Consider the following 17,512-nt stretch of genomic DNA (forward strand, 5'->3'; position numbering starts at 1 on the left):
TAAGTGTCTGGGCTTCATCACTGAGCTTCATGGGGGCCGAACGGCGACTAGATCCGAAAGGGCGAATGCAGCTATCGGCGAGGCACACAAAAGGCCTGCTTATTCCGGCAAGCAGATTTCAATCGCTACTCTCAGTAAAGTAGAAAATTGTTCAAAATCATCAAACGACCGTTTTCGTTCGTTTAACAACTGCTACAACTACGAAACAACCAGCGTCTCCACCGGTTTGCTCACGGGCCTACTGGAAGGTGCATCAATCCCAAACGCGGCTGTTTACAAGACAACTTTTTGACCTCAGAAAAACTGGGGTTTTGAGATACTGCGATGTGCGTCGCCATAGAAAGGGTCCTCGACCAATTCAGTCAATCAGACATGCGGCGATTTTTGTGTTTTGCGCGTCACGATCGTTACGAGCTCTCTCCGATAAAGAGTTTCTTCAAAAACACCCTTCATTTTAATTGGCTGTTCAGGCTACAATCATCAAGACCAATTTAATCCAAGCGGTAATTCAGAAAAGACAAGAATAGAATGAACAACCAAATACATAAAATGCTTGAGTATGAACGTTTGGATCACCACGTACAACAATTTGACAGTTATATGGAAAACCACTGATACACTTAAGGGGTAACCGTTGTAGGAAAAATGTTTTTACAGTCAGTCAAACAATTGCAAATGAGTACTGTCCCATATCCAACACGAATTCTGGAACCCAATAATACTTAGATAAGAGGCAAACCACGTATACCTGAAAGCCCAGCATTAACAATTCAATGGATAAGCAAAGTTATTGACATATTCGAACACAGGAGTGCTTAGCTCATTAGTCAACAAATAAGCGAAATCAATTTTATTATGATGTTTTGGAAGAGTAAGAGCGTCATTTCATAATTTTTTTGTTAGATGATACCTAATTAATATATCGTTAGACTTGTTGTGATCTCAGTGATGGATGGCCACGCTCTTGGCAGAAAACTTGTGCCAATAGATTTTTTGTTCCACAACATTTTTAGTACAGTATTATAAGACCCCCACTAGAAAACCTTCGTTGGATCCTTGCTTTAGTAAGTCAAACTTATTCGGCATTACTAGTGAAAGGATCGACAGATTTGTTCTTGTTGCAGTTCCAAGTAGCCGGCTTTTCACAAGCAGCAACATATCACCACCAACTGATTGACAATCACCAACATTTCCAGCGCAGTCGGTGTCTCACTATCCAACTAGCTCATCTGATAGAGCAGCATTGCAATTATCAGTCAGAGGGTTTCACTCTAAATCGTTTAGCCCATTTTCAGCACAATTGTGACAGATCTAGCTTCGAGCTTGGAAGTACTTATGAAGTAACTTAAGAGGAAAAGCAGTACCATAGCACAATCAATATAGAGCAGCAATCAACCATCAGGCATTTGTTCTTTGAAGAGTTGATTGGTCAGGATCTAAGTCAGAGCCATCAGTTTCAAGTAGGACCTTGTATGGGCCAGTCATCAATGGTGTGGCGTGGTAAAGAAACATGTCGATAATAAGCTGCTGAACTACTTCCTTGACGTGAGCAGCCATAGATCCGAAATACATTCGCAATTATAAACAACATCAAAATCCCTCAATCCCTTTTAGTAGTACTCTACGATCATTCATATTCGATAGAGATCTGAAATGCTTTGTGACCAGCATAGCCATTGCATCTGTACATCAGGAAAATGGTCTGTTCATCCGCATCTAATCGAAGCAAGCAGTAAAAATTGTTCTTTGAACGATAAACAGATCCATGATTTGCTGATGAACATTGGAGCCGAAAGTACTAAAAAGATTAAGCAATTTTTTCTAGCAGCAAGGAAGAGACTCTTTTAGAAAATAGAGTGAATTGCGGAGCATCCAGACTCTCCAAGCATACTCAGCATTGACACAGCAGAAAGGGCTTTCGCAGAGTTGTGAGGGATGTTATCACCATGACGAATTGCAATTGCGACATCCCCTTAATGAGTATTGAATTAGTTTCGCTTGTATGAGCAAGAAGAACGGTAGCGCTTTCATAGCCACTTACTGGACAAAATGCTCCAATGAATTAAAAAACTTCAATAACAAAAACCCTAAAACAACTTGTGGGGCATTAGCAAAGCACCAGCTGTTACTGGAATTATTGTGAACCGCAAACGACGGCTAACATGACTCCTGGCAAAGGAAAGAAGAACCAACAGGTAAATATTGTTCTCAAGCCTTACCTCGTTTTGCGATTTTCAAAGAACTTTGAGGATTGAATCCACAGGATCTTTGTTGAATATAGTAGAGCTACTATGAATGGCAGCTGATTAAACCTCACAAGACCTGCTTGTATCTGTTCTTCATGAATGATTGGTAAGCTATTCAAGTACATCGATAGGGTGATCAAGGTATTCGATCACAATCGTTTGAAGATGGAGGAAGTTAGCGCTCTTCTAGTTCTGCACTACTGATGGCATCACCGAATTAATCATCATGTTCAATGAAATAAACAGATTCATCGACTGCAACTCACCATCAGCAAGACTATTGTCTTCATGATCAACTGCTCTCCTATGAAAATATTTATCATCTACTTTGAAATTATTATTTGAATCGCACTAGCGATGCTTTTGCTATTTACGAAAGGTTCACCATTTCTGGCTATATTACCTGAATGAATATTTATGTCTCTGAGCTAATCAGCGTCAGTACATGCATGTTGGGAGCTCCTTCAATCAAACTCAATATCTTTGCAAATCAATATGCTTTTGGATGTTATTATATGAGAGTACGAAAACAGCGACGGAGTAATGATGGTGACATCCTGAACAGCCACAGCAGCAAAACATTCACTGCATGTCATGATGAAGCAAGAGCAAGCTCCGGTGGTAATCACATTTCTTTCACATGTTTTCTGTTGTGACAACGATAGCATCTCAATTTTCTTCATTTTGGCTTCGTCAATTGTTCCCACTATGACAAACTAACGCTGTAGCCGCTCAGCAACAAGCAAAAGGATTATCACCAACATAATTGTGCGATTTGTCTACATCTGCACACGTAAATGTGTAACAGTCGGTGCAATCAGTAAGATTCATATCGGCCTAATTACTGTCGGAAGCAGGAGCAGCGTTGCAAATTGCGGCAATTCGCATAGCATATTAATCTTTGACCATAATGCAGTTGACATCATTTAAAAAATTTCTGAAACTTCTCCTATTGGATAATCACTCTGCCAAGTAGCTGAACTAGTTGACCTGAGCTAGATCATTGAATACTCACCTGCAATTGAACTATAAGGCGTCTCCCAGAAACCCAAAACATGACTGCTCGACCAAGCAGTGTATAGCACTTGCTCAAACGCAGCGTGAAATAGTCATGCAGTAACCAACGGATTGAAAATGGAGTCTAGACCAACGATGGGGAAATCACATTCAACATGATCAAAACGGTAACTTTGTTAAACGAAAGGCTTCGAAGAGAGCCAAACCAAGTAGCTGTGAGATTCAAGAACAAATCGGAAGTAAACTAGTTAACAGCAGCCATCAATATCATTGATTCTGTCCAACGATCAATCGCTTTGTTGGCTCTTAATCGGCCTTGGCGAATCAATCAAACTGAAAGAAGGAGCAAAAATAATTAGGAAACAAAGCCGTGCGGCAGATCGGCGGCTCCTTTGAAAGCGATCTGGTTTAGACAACAGAGCGACGCTGTAGCCCACCGGAGACATCCACCGAGGGAGGGAATGTGGACATTTGGCTGGTCCACCAAGGCCCTCCCCAGGCCCGGAACCAGACCACAGCAATCAGGTGTGGATCGTCAGAGCTTTTACGCAACTTCCGAAAACCAGTTCGCGTACTGGGAGCCATTACCAGGTGCCTTTTTGATCCATTGCCGCCGGCGATCCACTCAGGTGCGCAATGGAGCGTGTTCGCGTCCAATCCACCGCCTTGTGAAAACCATATCTAAGGGTGAGAATAATTAGTTCTATTCTGATACCGGCATCTGCGCTGCACTAGAAAGCCTCTGCTTAAACTTGAGACATTGAGGCACGTGAAGCTCTTTCCTTTCTTCGTGCAGAACTTTAACCGGCCAATGGCTTTCGCAGTATGTTCCGCACAGCCATTTTGTTGATCTATTGTCTCAGCCACAATCATCGACCAGTATTGAAATTGATGGTTGAATAATAATACATAGATAAGATACAGCAGAATATTATCAAGAATGAGTACGACAGAGGCTAACGTGACCAACTTAACCAATTTCAAATCAAAGTATATTTCGAGCAATAGACTGAAATTTCATCCGTTTAAAAATGTATATAACAACAAAGAGTGACACCAATTCTATTCAATTCTGTAGCAGACAGATCGTGAAATCAATCAATCCATAATAATCACAAATCATTAAAGCGAGGTAACGAACAAACCCACATCTTTCAAAAGTTGAATGGACGAAGTAGTTCTTTGCAGAGTTTCAACACGGGAGATTAGCCGCTTTAGTCAATATTTCAGCATCATTACATGTGCTATGCTCTGCTTAAACAGTAAAGCAACATTGCATCACGGTGATGCCAAAATGATACCGCATTGAAACATTTTTAGAGGATGTGTGATTGGTTGGATGCTTAGCAAGGATGTGGGAAATATTGCTATCACATTAAATAATAAGTGTTTTATTATCTGCTCCATTTTATTCAAAGATATGCAATGGGAGCACGCCATCTTTGACACCTTCAGTCAGTAAATTGAATTGTCCTTGATAGATCAGCAGAGCTACTGAAGCCTGCTTTTTGAAGTTCCAAGTGGCTGCCCATTTATTAATGAGAAACCCATACCCCTCAACTGATTTTCCATTGCGAATGTCCGCAGCAGGGGCACTTTCAGATAATCCATCTTCGTCAACAGATGTCGGAGATTTCTGATGAAAAGCTAATTCATTTAGGTTTAGTTATGGTAACAGAGTTTTAACACAACGTAAGGTGATTCTAGATTGTGAACCAATCAACCGACTGCACAGCCCCACAGCAACAGCAATTTCTTTCGGTAAGCATTTTACCGCCGAATGCCACAATCCAACAATTGATGTGCAAAGTGATGACTGTTCAAGAACCAACTATCACGGATTCGATTAATGTAGCAGTGCGTATTGATTATTCTCCATTGGAGTAGCATGTCAATAAGACATGGTCGTTCAAAATTGTTGAACCTTTACTCAGACTTAGGTGATCGAAGATACTGATATTCGATTGTTGGATTGAGCAACATCTAGTTAAAGAGAGCGACCTCTAACTGTTCACAACATATTCACGTGTAACAATCTACTGAGACGTGCTTCGATATGCACGGCAATTGCATCTGATCATCCAGCAAAATTAAGATCATTCACATACAAACCTACTATTCTGATGGCCTTTTTCTTTGGGAGGTTAAGCTACCATGTTCAGCAGAATCACCTTAAACTCAGCCAATTGGATAGCACTTTCAAATTTCTTGAACCACGAAAACAACAAATTGTTCGAGTTCTTAATTGAATGTGACTATCTTCCAACGTTTACAAAAATACTCAGCGTTAGCAATTTTGGCAGGGTGTCTCTCGTAAGTCTTAGGGTCGGTATCACCATGAATGGATGATGTTATCACACTGATTTGAAGATCTTGCAACACCTCTGCTGCTGCAACAGCAAGAAAGACTCTAACACTTTTAACCAAATTACTGGAGAAAATCCTTCACATCAAAGAATACCTTCAAGGTCAGGGAACCTTTGGACAAGTCGTCGGGATTTGAAATATTGCCAGCTGTTCCAGACTGCATTCTGAACACTGAAAGATAGCTAACAGGACTTTCTTTTCGGGGAAGATCACGCAACAGGTAGACATTATTTTCTTGAAATGGCTGAGGCTCTGATTGACACGGAAGTCTGCAAATTAAGTCTGCCGAAACTGTTTTTACAGTAGTTGCGGCGATAATGACAGCGGCCAAATATGATCAAGGATACCTCTCCAGAATGGTATATGATGAATTGTTTGTACTCCATTTTCTTATATTCTCAATGCTATCGAAAAGGTTATCACGAACTGCTTTGGATCCAGGATATCGTTCTCTATCAAAGTCAGCACGATAGACGGCATTTGCAACAAGATCCGCATCATCTCTTGTTTGAACCGATACTTTTGAATCTACTTCATTGTCACCGACATCTTCATTGAATTCATCTTCTGAGCTGATGTCAATATATTGATCATATTCATTGATTTAATCCTTGATATATGCACTCGAACAACTGCGGTGTGAAATTTTTGTCTTAGATTGCGGTGGGCAAATATCTCTCCAAAAAACGACCGGAATTAGTTGCTGCTCCACCAGCTGACCAAGTAGTTGGAATAACGGCTGAAAAAGATGGATTTGTCTAAGAGAGTTTGGTTTGATCAACCTGAAAAGGGGAACTGAGCCGAACTAATATCCAATCAGCAATGTATATTTGGCATGCTTCTCTAGTCATGTCGTCACTAACAAATCCGGAGAGAAGACTTGAATGAGAGAGATTGCATTGCGGATTTTTTTTGGAGTCATGGCATGAGCAGCACATTCAATACCTTTAGCATACATGCAGTAAATTTTCTTCCTTATAAAATTTAAAGTTCTTTTTTAAGTAAGCCACGGCTTGTGGCATTCAAATCCTTCAAGTCACAGCACCTGTCGTCTTCATTCCACAAGTAATCAAAAACTTCAGCTTCAATTGACTGTTGTTACCATTTGGTTTGGTAACGAAGAACGACCCCATCGTGATGAGACGCTTAAGAGTGTGGCACTTCACGTTTGGTTTCTTCATTTTGACAAAAACTTTCATCAACTTACATGGAAGCTCGTTGACATATCTGACAGTCTGAGCCGCTTTAGCCGAGAGCCGTTTAGTGAATTTAAAGTTATATAACAACCAGACAGCAGCTACAGATCGTGTAAAGATTGGAGCAGCAACGTCATATGTGCAGGAGTCAGCAAAAGCAGTAGCAACGTAACTACTCTCTTGATCGGCAGCGACCGGCAGTTGCAGTGAAGTATTTAACTAAAAATGACTAACACCCCTGCCCGGCTGTTTGACAAACGAAATACTAATACTTCTAGTGGCTTTCCCTATCTATGCGGACTTGCATTTTGAATTGCCCGCGGGGGAAGCTCTTTGATATTAGCTATTTATTTTACAACTACCTCAGGAGAAGCAGCTGACAGTTGATGGCACTTTGTAGTAGTTATCGCAACAGCAATATGAGGGAACGGGACATTCTTTTAATGCTGACGATGGTCCTCATCCAGGTAAGGCACCATTGAAATAATCACAGACATGTTTCAAATAACACCAGACCTTTTTTGTTGTGGCAGACGAGATTAAAGTTTATCATTCATTACAGGCATCAACATATCAATTCATTAATAATTCGGCATTCAGAACCGTTGGGAGCAAATATTCTTGTCATCATGGAAAGTCTCATTAGTAGCATTAATCTTACTAAAATGAAGAGTTACGTTGTTGAACTGATCGCCGTTACCGCACATAAGTTGAAGAAAAGCAGAATCAATTGAGAAACGTTTGAATTTGAACATGAGCAAGCGAGTTATATCCAACGGCAAAGAAAGCAAGGAGTGACCAACTTCGGCCGCATCCAAAAGTGCAACACGAGCAAAACAGTGGGTGGCAACTGATGTTCTTGTAGAGAATAGAGATGGTGACAACGAGTCGCTAGCCATCTGTCCTCTTTTGTGACAACAATAGCACGTCATTCTATTTTCATTGGCTTCTTTAATGATTTCTGCAAACCGAGACTAGCACTGTTGAAACTCAGGATCCAAGAAAAGAGTCATTGTAACGATGATTCGTCAAAGGGATTGCATCAGCAGATGTAATTCAGTGAGGAGCTCTAAATGTTGTAGGAGCCATTTCGGCGTAAGTTGCGTCGAAACAAAAGCGTGGTAGAAAAGGGCGGCAACTACGTCAGCATTGCAATCCTTAGAAATTTTATGATAGGATTCCTTAAAGTATTTATTGTAATATCTTTTATTGCATAATATATTTTGACACGGGTTAAAATATATCAACCTTGTTGTACTAAAGCCTGCCTAAACACCAATAAGAGCATATAGCTTCTTCATGTTCACTAGAACTGGTCGGCTTTACCACCACTTGCGTAGCACTTCTTCCAATAGAGCAAAAAATAAACTGCCAGTAAACAAACTATTGAAACTAAAACCCAAAAGCAATTCAACTCTTTTTAATCAACATCATTAGCAATGTAACCCTTTTTGAAAAGTGGCTTGAACAAATGGACCAATCTGAAGGCATTTGAGACGGAACAACAAAACACAAGTAATAAAGTTTGCATCGTCCATTAGTTTCTTTGATTCTTGCCAGCTATCATTCCCAATATCCCCCTTATAGCGCAGTAGGGAATCCTTGATGCTCTATTGCAATAAAACCCTATGTAAAAAAATGAAACGTAGAAGAGGTCGCGAGGTTCTCTTATAGCAAACCCGCTCACATCGCATAGCACTACAGCGCCCGAACGGTGTTACACCTCCATGGAACAAATTTAAAGAAGCGGGAGCCTGACAACCACCTTCGCACTTAGCTATTTGTGCACCTAGAATGTAACCTTTCTTTAACTTATCAAGTTAATTGTTTCTGTATTTATCGAATCACACTATAAATAACAGTTTTTGAGGAGATGAGAAAATAATTCCAAAATCCGTTAAATAATTCACTATAGAATTATCTTTCGGAATGGTTCCTGCTGCATAGATTACAACAATTCGTCGATTCTGAAGTTCTACCACTCCTTTTTGAAGCAATTGATGGTCCTATCAAGGAATAACTAGTTTTACTGTCTTGATTTATTTAATTCCAGTTGAATAAATTTTTTTTAAACTAGATTTATGCATCATAAAGTTATTCTATTTGAACACTTGATCCCCCTTTAATTTGGTTTTAAATAATTTCATGTTGACAATTCAATTTGATTAAATTTCAGTGAAAGTAATTCACTTATGATTTTTATCCATCTCATAATTTAATTTGATTTTCTTCATATATCACATATTCAGAGATGAGGTTTTCTATTCCAGAGATTGCACTTTTTGCAAGCCATATATGTTGCTTTTATCGTCCTTTTGATTGTTCTCTGATAAAGAAGTGGAGGAATTACTTAAACATTTCCAATAGGGTTTAAAATTATTGAAAGGTATTTAATATAAATACGTTCCATAAACAAAAATTGAAATACTTTATATATTTCATTATATCAACTAACTAACTAATAAAATACTTTCAAATATGTAATCCCAATTTTCACCACATTTCAAGTAATTATGTTCCACAATTTTTGAATTTCCTCTTTATCTCGGCATTGCCCAGAAAGGTTTGAAATGATAATTTAGATAATTCAAACCATCAGGAACAGCACGTTGGAGTTGGTGATGAATAGCCATTGACTTAAAAGAGGAATCCCAATCGAATCACCAATTAAGTTGATACTAATGACATCAACTTAACGGAATTTATTGCTTTTAAGGATGCTAATGCAACTCCAACAAAATGTGCTCCAACTTTTGATGCATTCATAAAAGTGGCTTTGAATGAAAAATAATTAACAGCTATAATCAAGACAAAGTTGTTGAAATGTTCATTAAAATGAATCAGAAAAATTAGAGAAAAAGAAATTTTGAAAATGATAAACACTTTGCAACCTCATTATATGTATGAGTTACTGCGTTAAAGGATAGACAATTGAAAACAAAATATATTATAGTTCCAGCTGAAAGTTCAGTGTTTTGATCTATTGATCCTGATGCAGCTATTCCTAAGTTTAAAAGCAGTGACGTCGCAAAATATAAACGAATCAAGGATTTGGTTGAATGCGTTCGATCTTGCAAAAGGTTTTGGATGTTTGTCAGCTAACGACATTTTCAGACACATCAACAAATGAAAACAACATGTATGGTTAACAGATTCTTGAGAGTCAATTGAACTGAGCGATTTTTTTGCAGAAGGAATTACTATCTTGGAAACATCAAAAGCTGAAAAATAAGATTAATTACATTCAAATTTTTCACCAGAGAAACACCTTTGCCTTGATCGAATTACCATGATTGGAAGAAAATCAATGTTTTCAACTTGTATTCACTTGGACGTGAACCAGCAATATTATTATCAAATCTTGGACTACATTATCGTCCATTATTTAACCACTTTTATTTCAAGATAATTTAATTTTGGATTTATGCCTTTTCTATTTTTTGTATCATATATTCTATAATTCGATTTATAAATTTTCTATTCTCTGCTGAAGTTACTGCATTTTTACATTACATCTTTATATTATTCAGGTTAAACTTATTCTTTTGACGGTTTTTAAGAGCTTATGAATGAAAATGCGCTTTTGTCTAATCCTTCAAATTCTACAGTTGATTGTCTTGTTCTTGGGACTTTGCGATGTCCATTGATTATCGATCCTCTCATTAACCATTACGTTTTATTTCTGATATAAAAGCACAGATCATTGTTTATTATTTAAAATAGTTTTAAGATTATGAAATGTTAAATAATAACAGTAAATCATTAGAAACACGATACAAATACACTATTCATCTAGTTATATTAATCAATTTTGATATTAGTACCTTTTTTTATAAAAGATAATCAATTAACGGAATTCAAGTACTCTGTATTTGCTTCTCAATAATAATTTCAAAAAACAATTTTGGAGATACTAAGTCATTCTTTTCAAAGTAAGTCATCAGTATTGGTTTGTTTTTCAGAATATCATCTGTTGTTTCACAGTAAACTAAGTATCATCATCAGAAATGGATATTACTCAACTTGAATTGTGGAACAGTCATGGATAACGGAAACATTGACCGGATTGGTTGCCTGCTTTAAAAACATTTTTAATTGGTTGTAAGCAGTTGTGGTGTTTTTCAAGCAGCACACTCATTAGTTAGTGTTCAAAAATTTTTTTTTGCTGGAGACGCTTTGGAGGAGGATGAAGAGTAACCTCATACCCTATTGGTCAGCTGAAAAAAGCAATCTTTGCATTTATTTGGCAGCAATTGTAACAGTTCATGGCGGCTGATCAATGCAATATTTCTAACCTATGATATTTCATAACTGGAGTGCATTCCTCAGGAGAGTAACGGCCAAACTCACGAGAAAGTCGTTTATCGTCAAATCTTGCGTGAAACAGTTCAGGGCCATTAGTTTCATGTTTATCATTGAACACCCTTTTTTTGTGGTTGATCTGCTTTTAACTGCCGTTGGTAGAACAAAAGAATAACATACAGTTTCTTTAATTATATTACACTAATGTTCTATAGCAGATAACCTTTTAAATACATTTGTGGGATTGCCAAATCATCAAAGAAAATGTAAAACTGAAATATTTTGATTTTGAAGCTTGCAGATGAGCTTCATCACCAGAGAATTCAACCATATTCCTGTTGCCACTTCTTCCTTTATCTGTCTCATCAGCTGCCAAATCGACTGTTGCCCGATCTTCCACTTTTTCACATCTGGTGATAAAATCAATTGTATCAAGTCATTTTCAATTTCAACTTCAACGAGATTCATTTTGTTGGATGGATGTTGATTCTTAATAAACTGGACTATTCTACGAGGTTTACAAATTGTCATAGAGGTTTTTGTTTCGTCATGGATTTGTTATCACCATCTTATAGTTTGTCAGGAAGCAAACATTTTCTTGATTTTGAATCAACTATCGGATTACTATATAGCTCATTAGCCATATCCTGATCATTAGGAGCAGCAACTGAGTGTGATTTGTTGTTCTCTGTTGTAATATGGGAACTTGTAATATCTTTTATTGAAGGTCATTCATTAGAATATTCTTTGTTTGAATAATACTGTTGGAGGATCAGTTGGGTGGTTGATGCTCAACCGAATTACGATAAATTATTCCACAAATAATCAAAGTTTCATTGATGCTGCATAGAGCTCCAATGAGTTCAACTGGATTTGAAATATCTGATTTGAATAGATGAATTTGATTTATTGATCGAAATGACTTTCTTCTGAAAAATTTTTTCTAGTTATTGCCCACAGCAAATGCAGTCCAGTCCAATAACTTAAAACTGGGAAATGTAGTGTTGATGTCTTTTCCAAAAGTAATAAGTCTGACACTATGATTAAAAGCAAACATTGGAGCGTCAAAAGAACCATCATCTTTTATTTGTTGCGGGTTCGGTAATCATTTTCGATGTAGATTAGTAATTACTATTTACTAGAATATGATTGAGCAAAGAAATCTATTGTGTAAATAAAAAAGTACGTTCCTAACTAGGAACATTGTAGTGGGTCTTATTTGTTCCATTTTGATTCCATTTGATTGCTTGACTTTATAGTATTTGTATTTCGGATGGACGAATTAAGTGCAGTAACCAGTCGGAAGTACTCGGTTTTCGTCCAGGATTCCTTAGTCAACCTTTTGATGTTTTGTTAATCGGTTTTGATAGCAGTAGCTGATTTGCTAGATAGACACTCTACCCTTTCCCAAATCAATAATGATTCGATTGAGATCTCCGTCGCCGGTCACCACACCTGAACAATTGGCGAACAATAAAATTACATATGAGATGCGTCACAATTACTCCATAATCACTTTTGTTTAGACTAACCAAAGTAGCACAATATTAATCCTCATTGATTGCTTTCTATGGGTGGTGAAATGCTTACAGTTTTCTTTTGCTTAAAGCAGATACACTTTAATCACATCTTTTTGATGCATTTCTAATATTGGTAGCACTGTATTCATTCTTAGGTTTTGTATTCCTTTGATTGAAAAAGCAGCAGCGATGTGTCATCTGACATTGTAGGAAATCACATTCAATTTTCAGAACAAAATCATTTTTTATTATCTTTGAACAGGAAAGCCATATTCTATGAATTCTCTCCCACTTAGCAATGATCTCATCAAGCTCTTCGTTTGAAAGTGTTTTTCCTGCGATGTGAGCTTTGTAACTATTTTCAACTAGATTAAGCACACTAACTATATTTAATTGTGGGTTTGGAATGACCTTGAGTTCAGATAATTTTAAACAACCAACAATATCAATGATCTTTGTTGCCCAAATACTGTTCCAACTGACTTTTTGGATTGATATGTTGGCCTAGTTCAGATCATTAACTAGGTCAACGGTGATTTCAACATAGGTTGTCGCGGGTGAATCAACATCACCTTGAAAATAAGACTAATCTTTATTTTATTTAATGTGCTCAGAGTTAAATATAGGCCTATTGTAGTAACATCTTAGATGTCATCAGTACAATCAATGGGATGGAACTGTTCGTGGCATGGAATGTTTTTTGGTTCCATGCTATTTCCGTTCTAGCGACCACACCACCACAATTCAACTACTTAACTTCGGTTCACTTACTATTTTTTTCTTCAAAGTGGATGGTCAGTTGATTTGATGCAAATGATCGTTTTAACACTCCTTCTTGTTTAAATTCGTTACTGACACTGACAATCTCGTTGATTCGTAAAAAAACCATTCGCTCTCTGACGTTCAATTACTTGCAGCAAAATCATCTCTTTGGAGATACCTTACAATCTTTTTACTGTGTAAAAGAAAACAACAGCTAAAGGACCGATAGATCGCAATACTACATAATGCGCTGATACTAAGTAAATTGACTTTTTGAATTATTTGGAGTTCAATTAAAGGATCCAATACATTGATTTATTACTTAAAAGGGGTATTCAATTCAATAATAGCCGCATTCACAATCTGTTGGTTGTTATCACTGAGGATTTAAATTCTATTGTTGTCATCTTAATTTTTATCTGGTTTTGATTGTAAAAAAACGATATTTGATTCTGCTGAAATACCACTATGTCTTTTCCAAGTTACAGTGCTTTCGCCGCTAGCAATGAGTTTTCTACGATTATTCTTTTAATTATCAACCTATATTTTAATTCTTTTGGTCAACCAACAAGTAACAACCCGCCCTTGAGCACCAGTCCCCAACTTTTCAATTATTATTCATTAAATAGACAGAACTGTTTTCCTTCATACATTGGGGCCACTGACAACTTTAAGCGATATAAGCACATTGTGGAAGATTTTGGATGGAAATCTGTTGGAAAATGCAATTGCAATATCAAACGATATTTCAAAATTGAGTAATAAAATTTGATCTATAATTTATTTGTAACTAATTTAAGTTAATATACTTCTATTATATAACGTTCGGAATAAATGAAAACCATTTAGAAAAGTATAAAAAATTATCTGGTCCAAGTATCACAGAGAACTACTAAAGTGGAATGAATGCGTTAATGCAGATTGTAAAAAGTAAATTATCAACGATCAGAAAAGCCATCATAGAGTATGTGAGATTCAAATTGCGGAACTACTTCAATGATGAGGTTAAAAGATTGTATTGCCGGATTACATTGAGCAGTACGTGAAGTGAGGGACCTGGCTGTATCCATTGAGCCCTGCAATGACACTCACCGGTCCGCTCCCCAGTCGCTCATTGATTAAACGCAGTTTCCTATTAAAGGAGCCGGAGATCTTCTCTCCGTTATTCTTTCTTCAATACTTTCTTTTCATGATATTTTATCTTGGATATGCTAGAGGATCTTATCAAGAAAATTCCAAATGTTCGCAGGCAAAAATCAAAGAAACAAATTGATGGTGCTAATTCACTATTTGGTCTTCGGTGCTGAATCTCAAAGCCCATTATTCTGGTCCGATGGCTCAAGCATTTATCAAAGAAATTATTATTTTTGCTGATGATGTTCATTCAGACATAGATAAGGTTGCTCTGGAATCCATTTGACATACGATGGGAACTGCCGGATTAGGTCCTGCTGTTTTGGAAAAGTTGCCATTGAATAGCTGGTAGCAGTCCAGTATGGCTTAACATCAAAAATCAGTACACCACTATTAGCATTGAAGCTTTTTTTACTATGGCCAGGACTTTATCTTAAGCTACATTGAAAAATACAGCCTTCAATAAGATGCATTAAAACTATTTCATTAACGTAATCTACTACATATGTATCAGGGTCAAACATCGCTGAACAAGATGCTGCAATTTATTACGCTGCTTCGGTTTCCGACACCTTTTACGCTAAACGGGCTCTCACTCCATTTACAGCCACTGACAGAATTATATCTACTGATTCAAATGATTTGGCAAGTCATTCTGCAGATGATCCATCAGAGAATAGCTCATATTCAAAAGCGTTTGCTTCTGTTGGTAAAAACCATCAAGAACCCAAAACAAAAAGAAATGACATGCTACCTTTGTCACAAAAATGGACATACGGCTAGTCTGTGCTTGGGCACCGCGGCCAGCTACTCCTTGACCATAAACGCTGCCCAATGATTCTGCGGCTGTAGATGTTATGAGTGCCCCTAAAGTTCAATAATCGGTGCTTTCCTTGACGTTGAAATATTTGGCAACCGGCTGCTGTACTGCAAAGTGTTCCACATTCGATCTAGACCTTCTCACAACATTTGCCCTATCACTGATTTGCTCACCGGCTTAACTCCACTTTCCAGTCAAATTGCTGGTACCGGAGAGTCTTTTGTGGATGTTAAAGGCATTGGTACTGCGATTCATCTGCAAGGCAGATTATTGGAGAGTGATGTTTAACTACTGAGTGATGCAGTCGTAGCTTGACTCACAGCCGCCCAAAAAAGCTGGTCTGGCCTTCATTTATACATAATTAGGTTCAGTTCACGGTCGAATCGGTCTAGAAGCAGCAGCATCGGCATTCTATGAGTGACTTGTTCCGCAATCAGCTGTTTCCTTAATCTCTAGAAGTTTTCATCTAGGTTTCCGACATCCAGGTGGGAGAATCGCAACAAATGGAACCATGATTTATTTCATATCTGCCGCTGCCACATCAATCCCTCAACAATAATTCAAAAAAACTTCTGATATTTATTAATAAGTCGTGCACAGCACCGACCACAACTGCTCCAACTCTTCTTTAGGTTCAAAATGTGGGACAACGCCAGTCGTTGCTGTTGTTGAAAGTCGTTTGTCTCTGACCATTGCTGATGATTTCTCTGAAAATGATGTTGCTGTTCTGATTGCTAAAGGATCGTTTCCTTTTGCAAGGAGGGCTCATTTTATTGAACTACGCAACGGATGCTTTACAAATAAGGGTAATGTATCAGATGTAATAAAGAGCTCGCTTCTAAGCTGCTTAAATTGTCTTGCCAACGAGAAGGAATAGAATATCATATGTCAGGTCTTCATGAGCCACATCAAAATCAATTTGTGGAAGGTGGGAAAGGAGCATTGATGACGATGGCCAGCACAATGTCAACTGAGGCTGCTGTTCAAAGTTACAGGCTGAATAGACCTGTGAAGTGCTGTGTCGTTTCTTCTTTTTCATTGCCACAAAACATGCGGTAATTTTCATAACGTCTTTTGAATTGTTGGATGGAACAATATCATCTGCTGCTATTTTGAAGCGGTTTGAATGTAGGACTTATGCCTTGAACCCCAACAGATTGAGGCAAATCAAGTCTGCTCATTCAAATCGCGTCTGTGCTCTTCTTGGCTACGACATGAGTAGAAAGACCGACAGCGTCTACAATCCTGGTAGCAGCTCTAATGCTCACAGCTTCTCGTATCTGTTTGATGAGACAATATTTCATTTTGAAAATGTATAATTTGTTGCTATTAAACGCAAAAATCCGTTGGTTGTTAATGGTAGAGTTATTGCTGTTGGTTGAGAAGAACAAAATTTTTCCAAGGCGATCCACGACAAAACTATCAGAACTGCAACTTTCGCTGATGATACATCAAAAGATACCTTCAATATTAATGATGAATATATTGACAGCAGCTCACATCACCATTACAAGGAAGGTGTTGATGACAATGAATTGAATTTAAAAAGATCTGTTGCATTCACCGATGAGACTAAGCAAGATGCGCATCCTTTCACTAGCGTTGAATCCGCCCTACAGACAAATAATGGAATTAGAAGAGTTCGTGAAGGAATTGTCCATGATATTGCAAAAGTGCTTAAATAGTTCGAAAATGCTTTTAGAAGTACCATCAGACCGTGATTCTCTTCGAGATATTTAGCAACTGCTATTTTTGGGGTTGCTGTTGCTACGCCTACTTTTTCAAACACAATCTAAAAAGTTGTTGAGAACAAGAGCTTCAGGCAATACATGCTACTAATGACTACATTTTGGTTGATCCTCAATCCGGAAAAAGCCTGTTAGCAGTTGTTGGGAGGTTACGAAGAAATCAGCACCTAATACTGATTTGGTAAAGCCAGACCAGTGGCCCATAGTGATTATCAGTTTGAAAACATTGATTTTTTTAAAGCATTTCATGCAGTAATTAGGAATAATTCTGTTGAAAATATTGTTGCGGTTCCACCATCAAAGTCACTTAAAGATTATCACCTGGATGTGGAAACTGCATTCCGTTATTTTTATTTGGACTTTGCGAATAACTTGAAACAGCCTGCTGCATTTGCTAAGG

The 17,512-nt window shown here is 37.6% G+C and overlaps 2 protein-coding genes across 2 annotated transcripts; one reads left to right on the forward strand and one right to left on the reverse strand.

Annotated features, from left to right (window-relative positions):
• Positions 1-1,398: 1,398 nt before the first annotated feature.
• On the reverse strand, positions 1,399-6,963 carry ASCRUDRAFT_8756 (uncharacterized protein; the record flags this gene model as incomplete). Its single annotated transcript, XM_020194965.1, has 4 exons — positions 1,399-1,539; positions 5,725-5,801; positions 6,012-6,202; positions 6,959-6,963. The coding sequence occupies 4 exons, from the start codon at positions 6,961-6,963 to the stop codon at positions 1,399-1,401; spliced, it is 414 nt and encodes a 137-aa protein (XP_020046862.1).
• Positions 6,964-13,878: 6,915 nt separating this feature from the next.
• On the forward strand, positions 13,879-17,049 carry ASCRUDRAFT_8757 (uncharacterized protein; the record flags this gene model as incomplete). Its single annotated transcript, XM_020194966.1, has 4 exons — positions 13,879-13,981; positions 15,059-15,239; positions 15,499-15,641; positions 16,748-17,049. The coding sequence occupies 4 exons, from the start codon at positions 13,879-13,881 to the stop codon at positions 17,047-17,049; spliced, it is 729 nt and encodes a 242-aa protein (XP_020046863.1).
• Between the last annotated feature and the right edge of the window lie 463 nt (positions 17,050-17,512).

This window comes from Ascoidea rubescens (genome assembly GCF_001661345.1).
Source record: "Ascoidea rubescens DSM 1968 unplaced genomic scaffold ASCRUscaffold_8, whole genome shotgun sequence".
Classification (NCBI taxonomy): domain Eukaryota; kingdom Fungi; phylum Ascomycota; class Saccharomycetes; order Ascoideales; family Ascoideaceae; genus Ascoidea; species Ascoidea rubescens.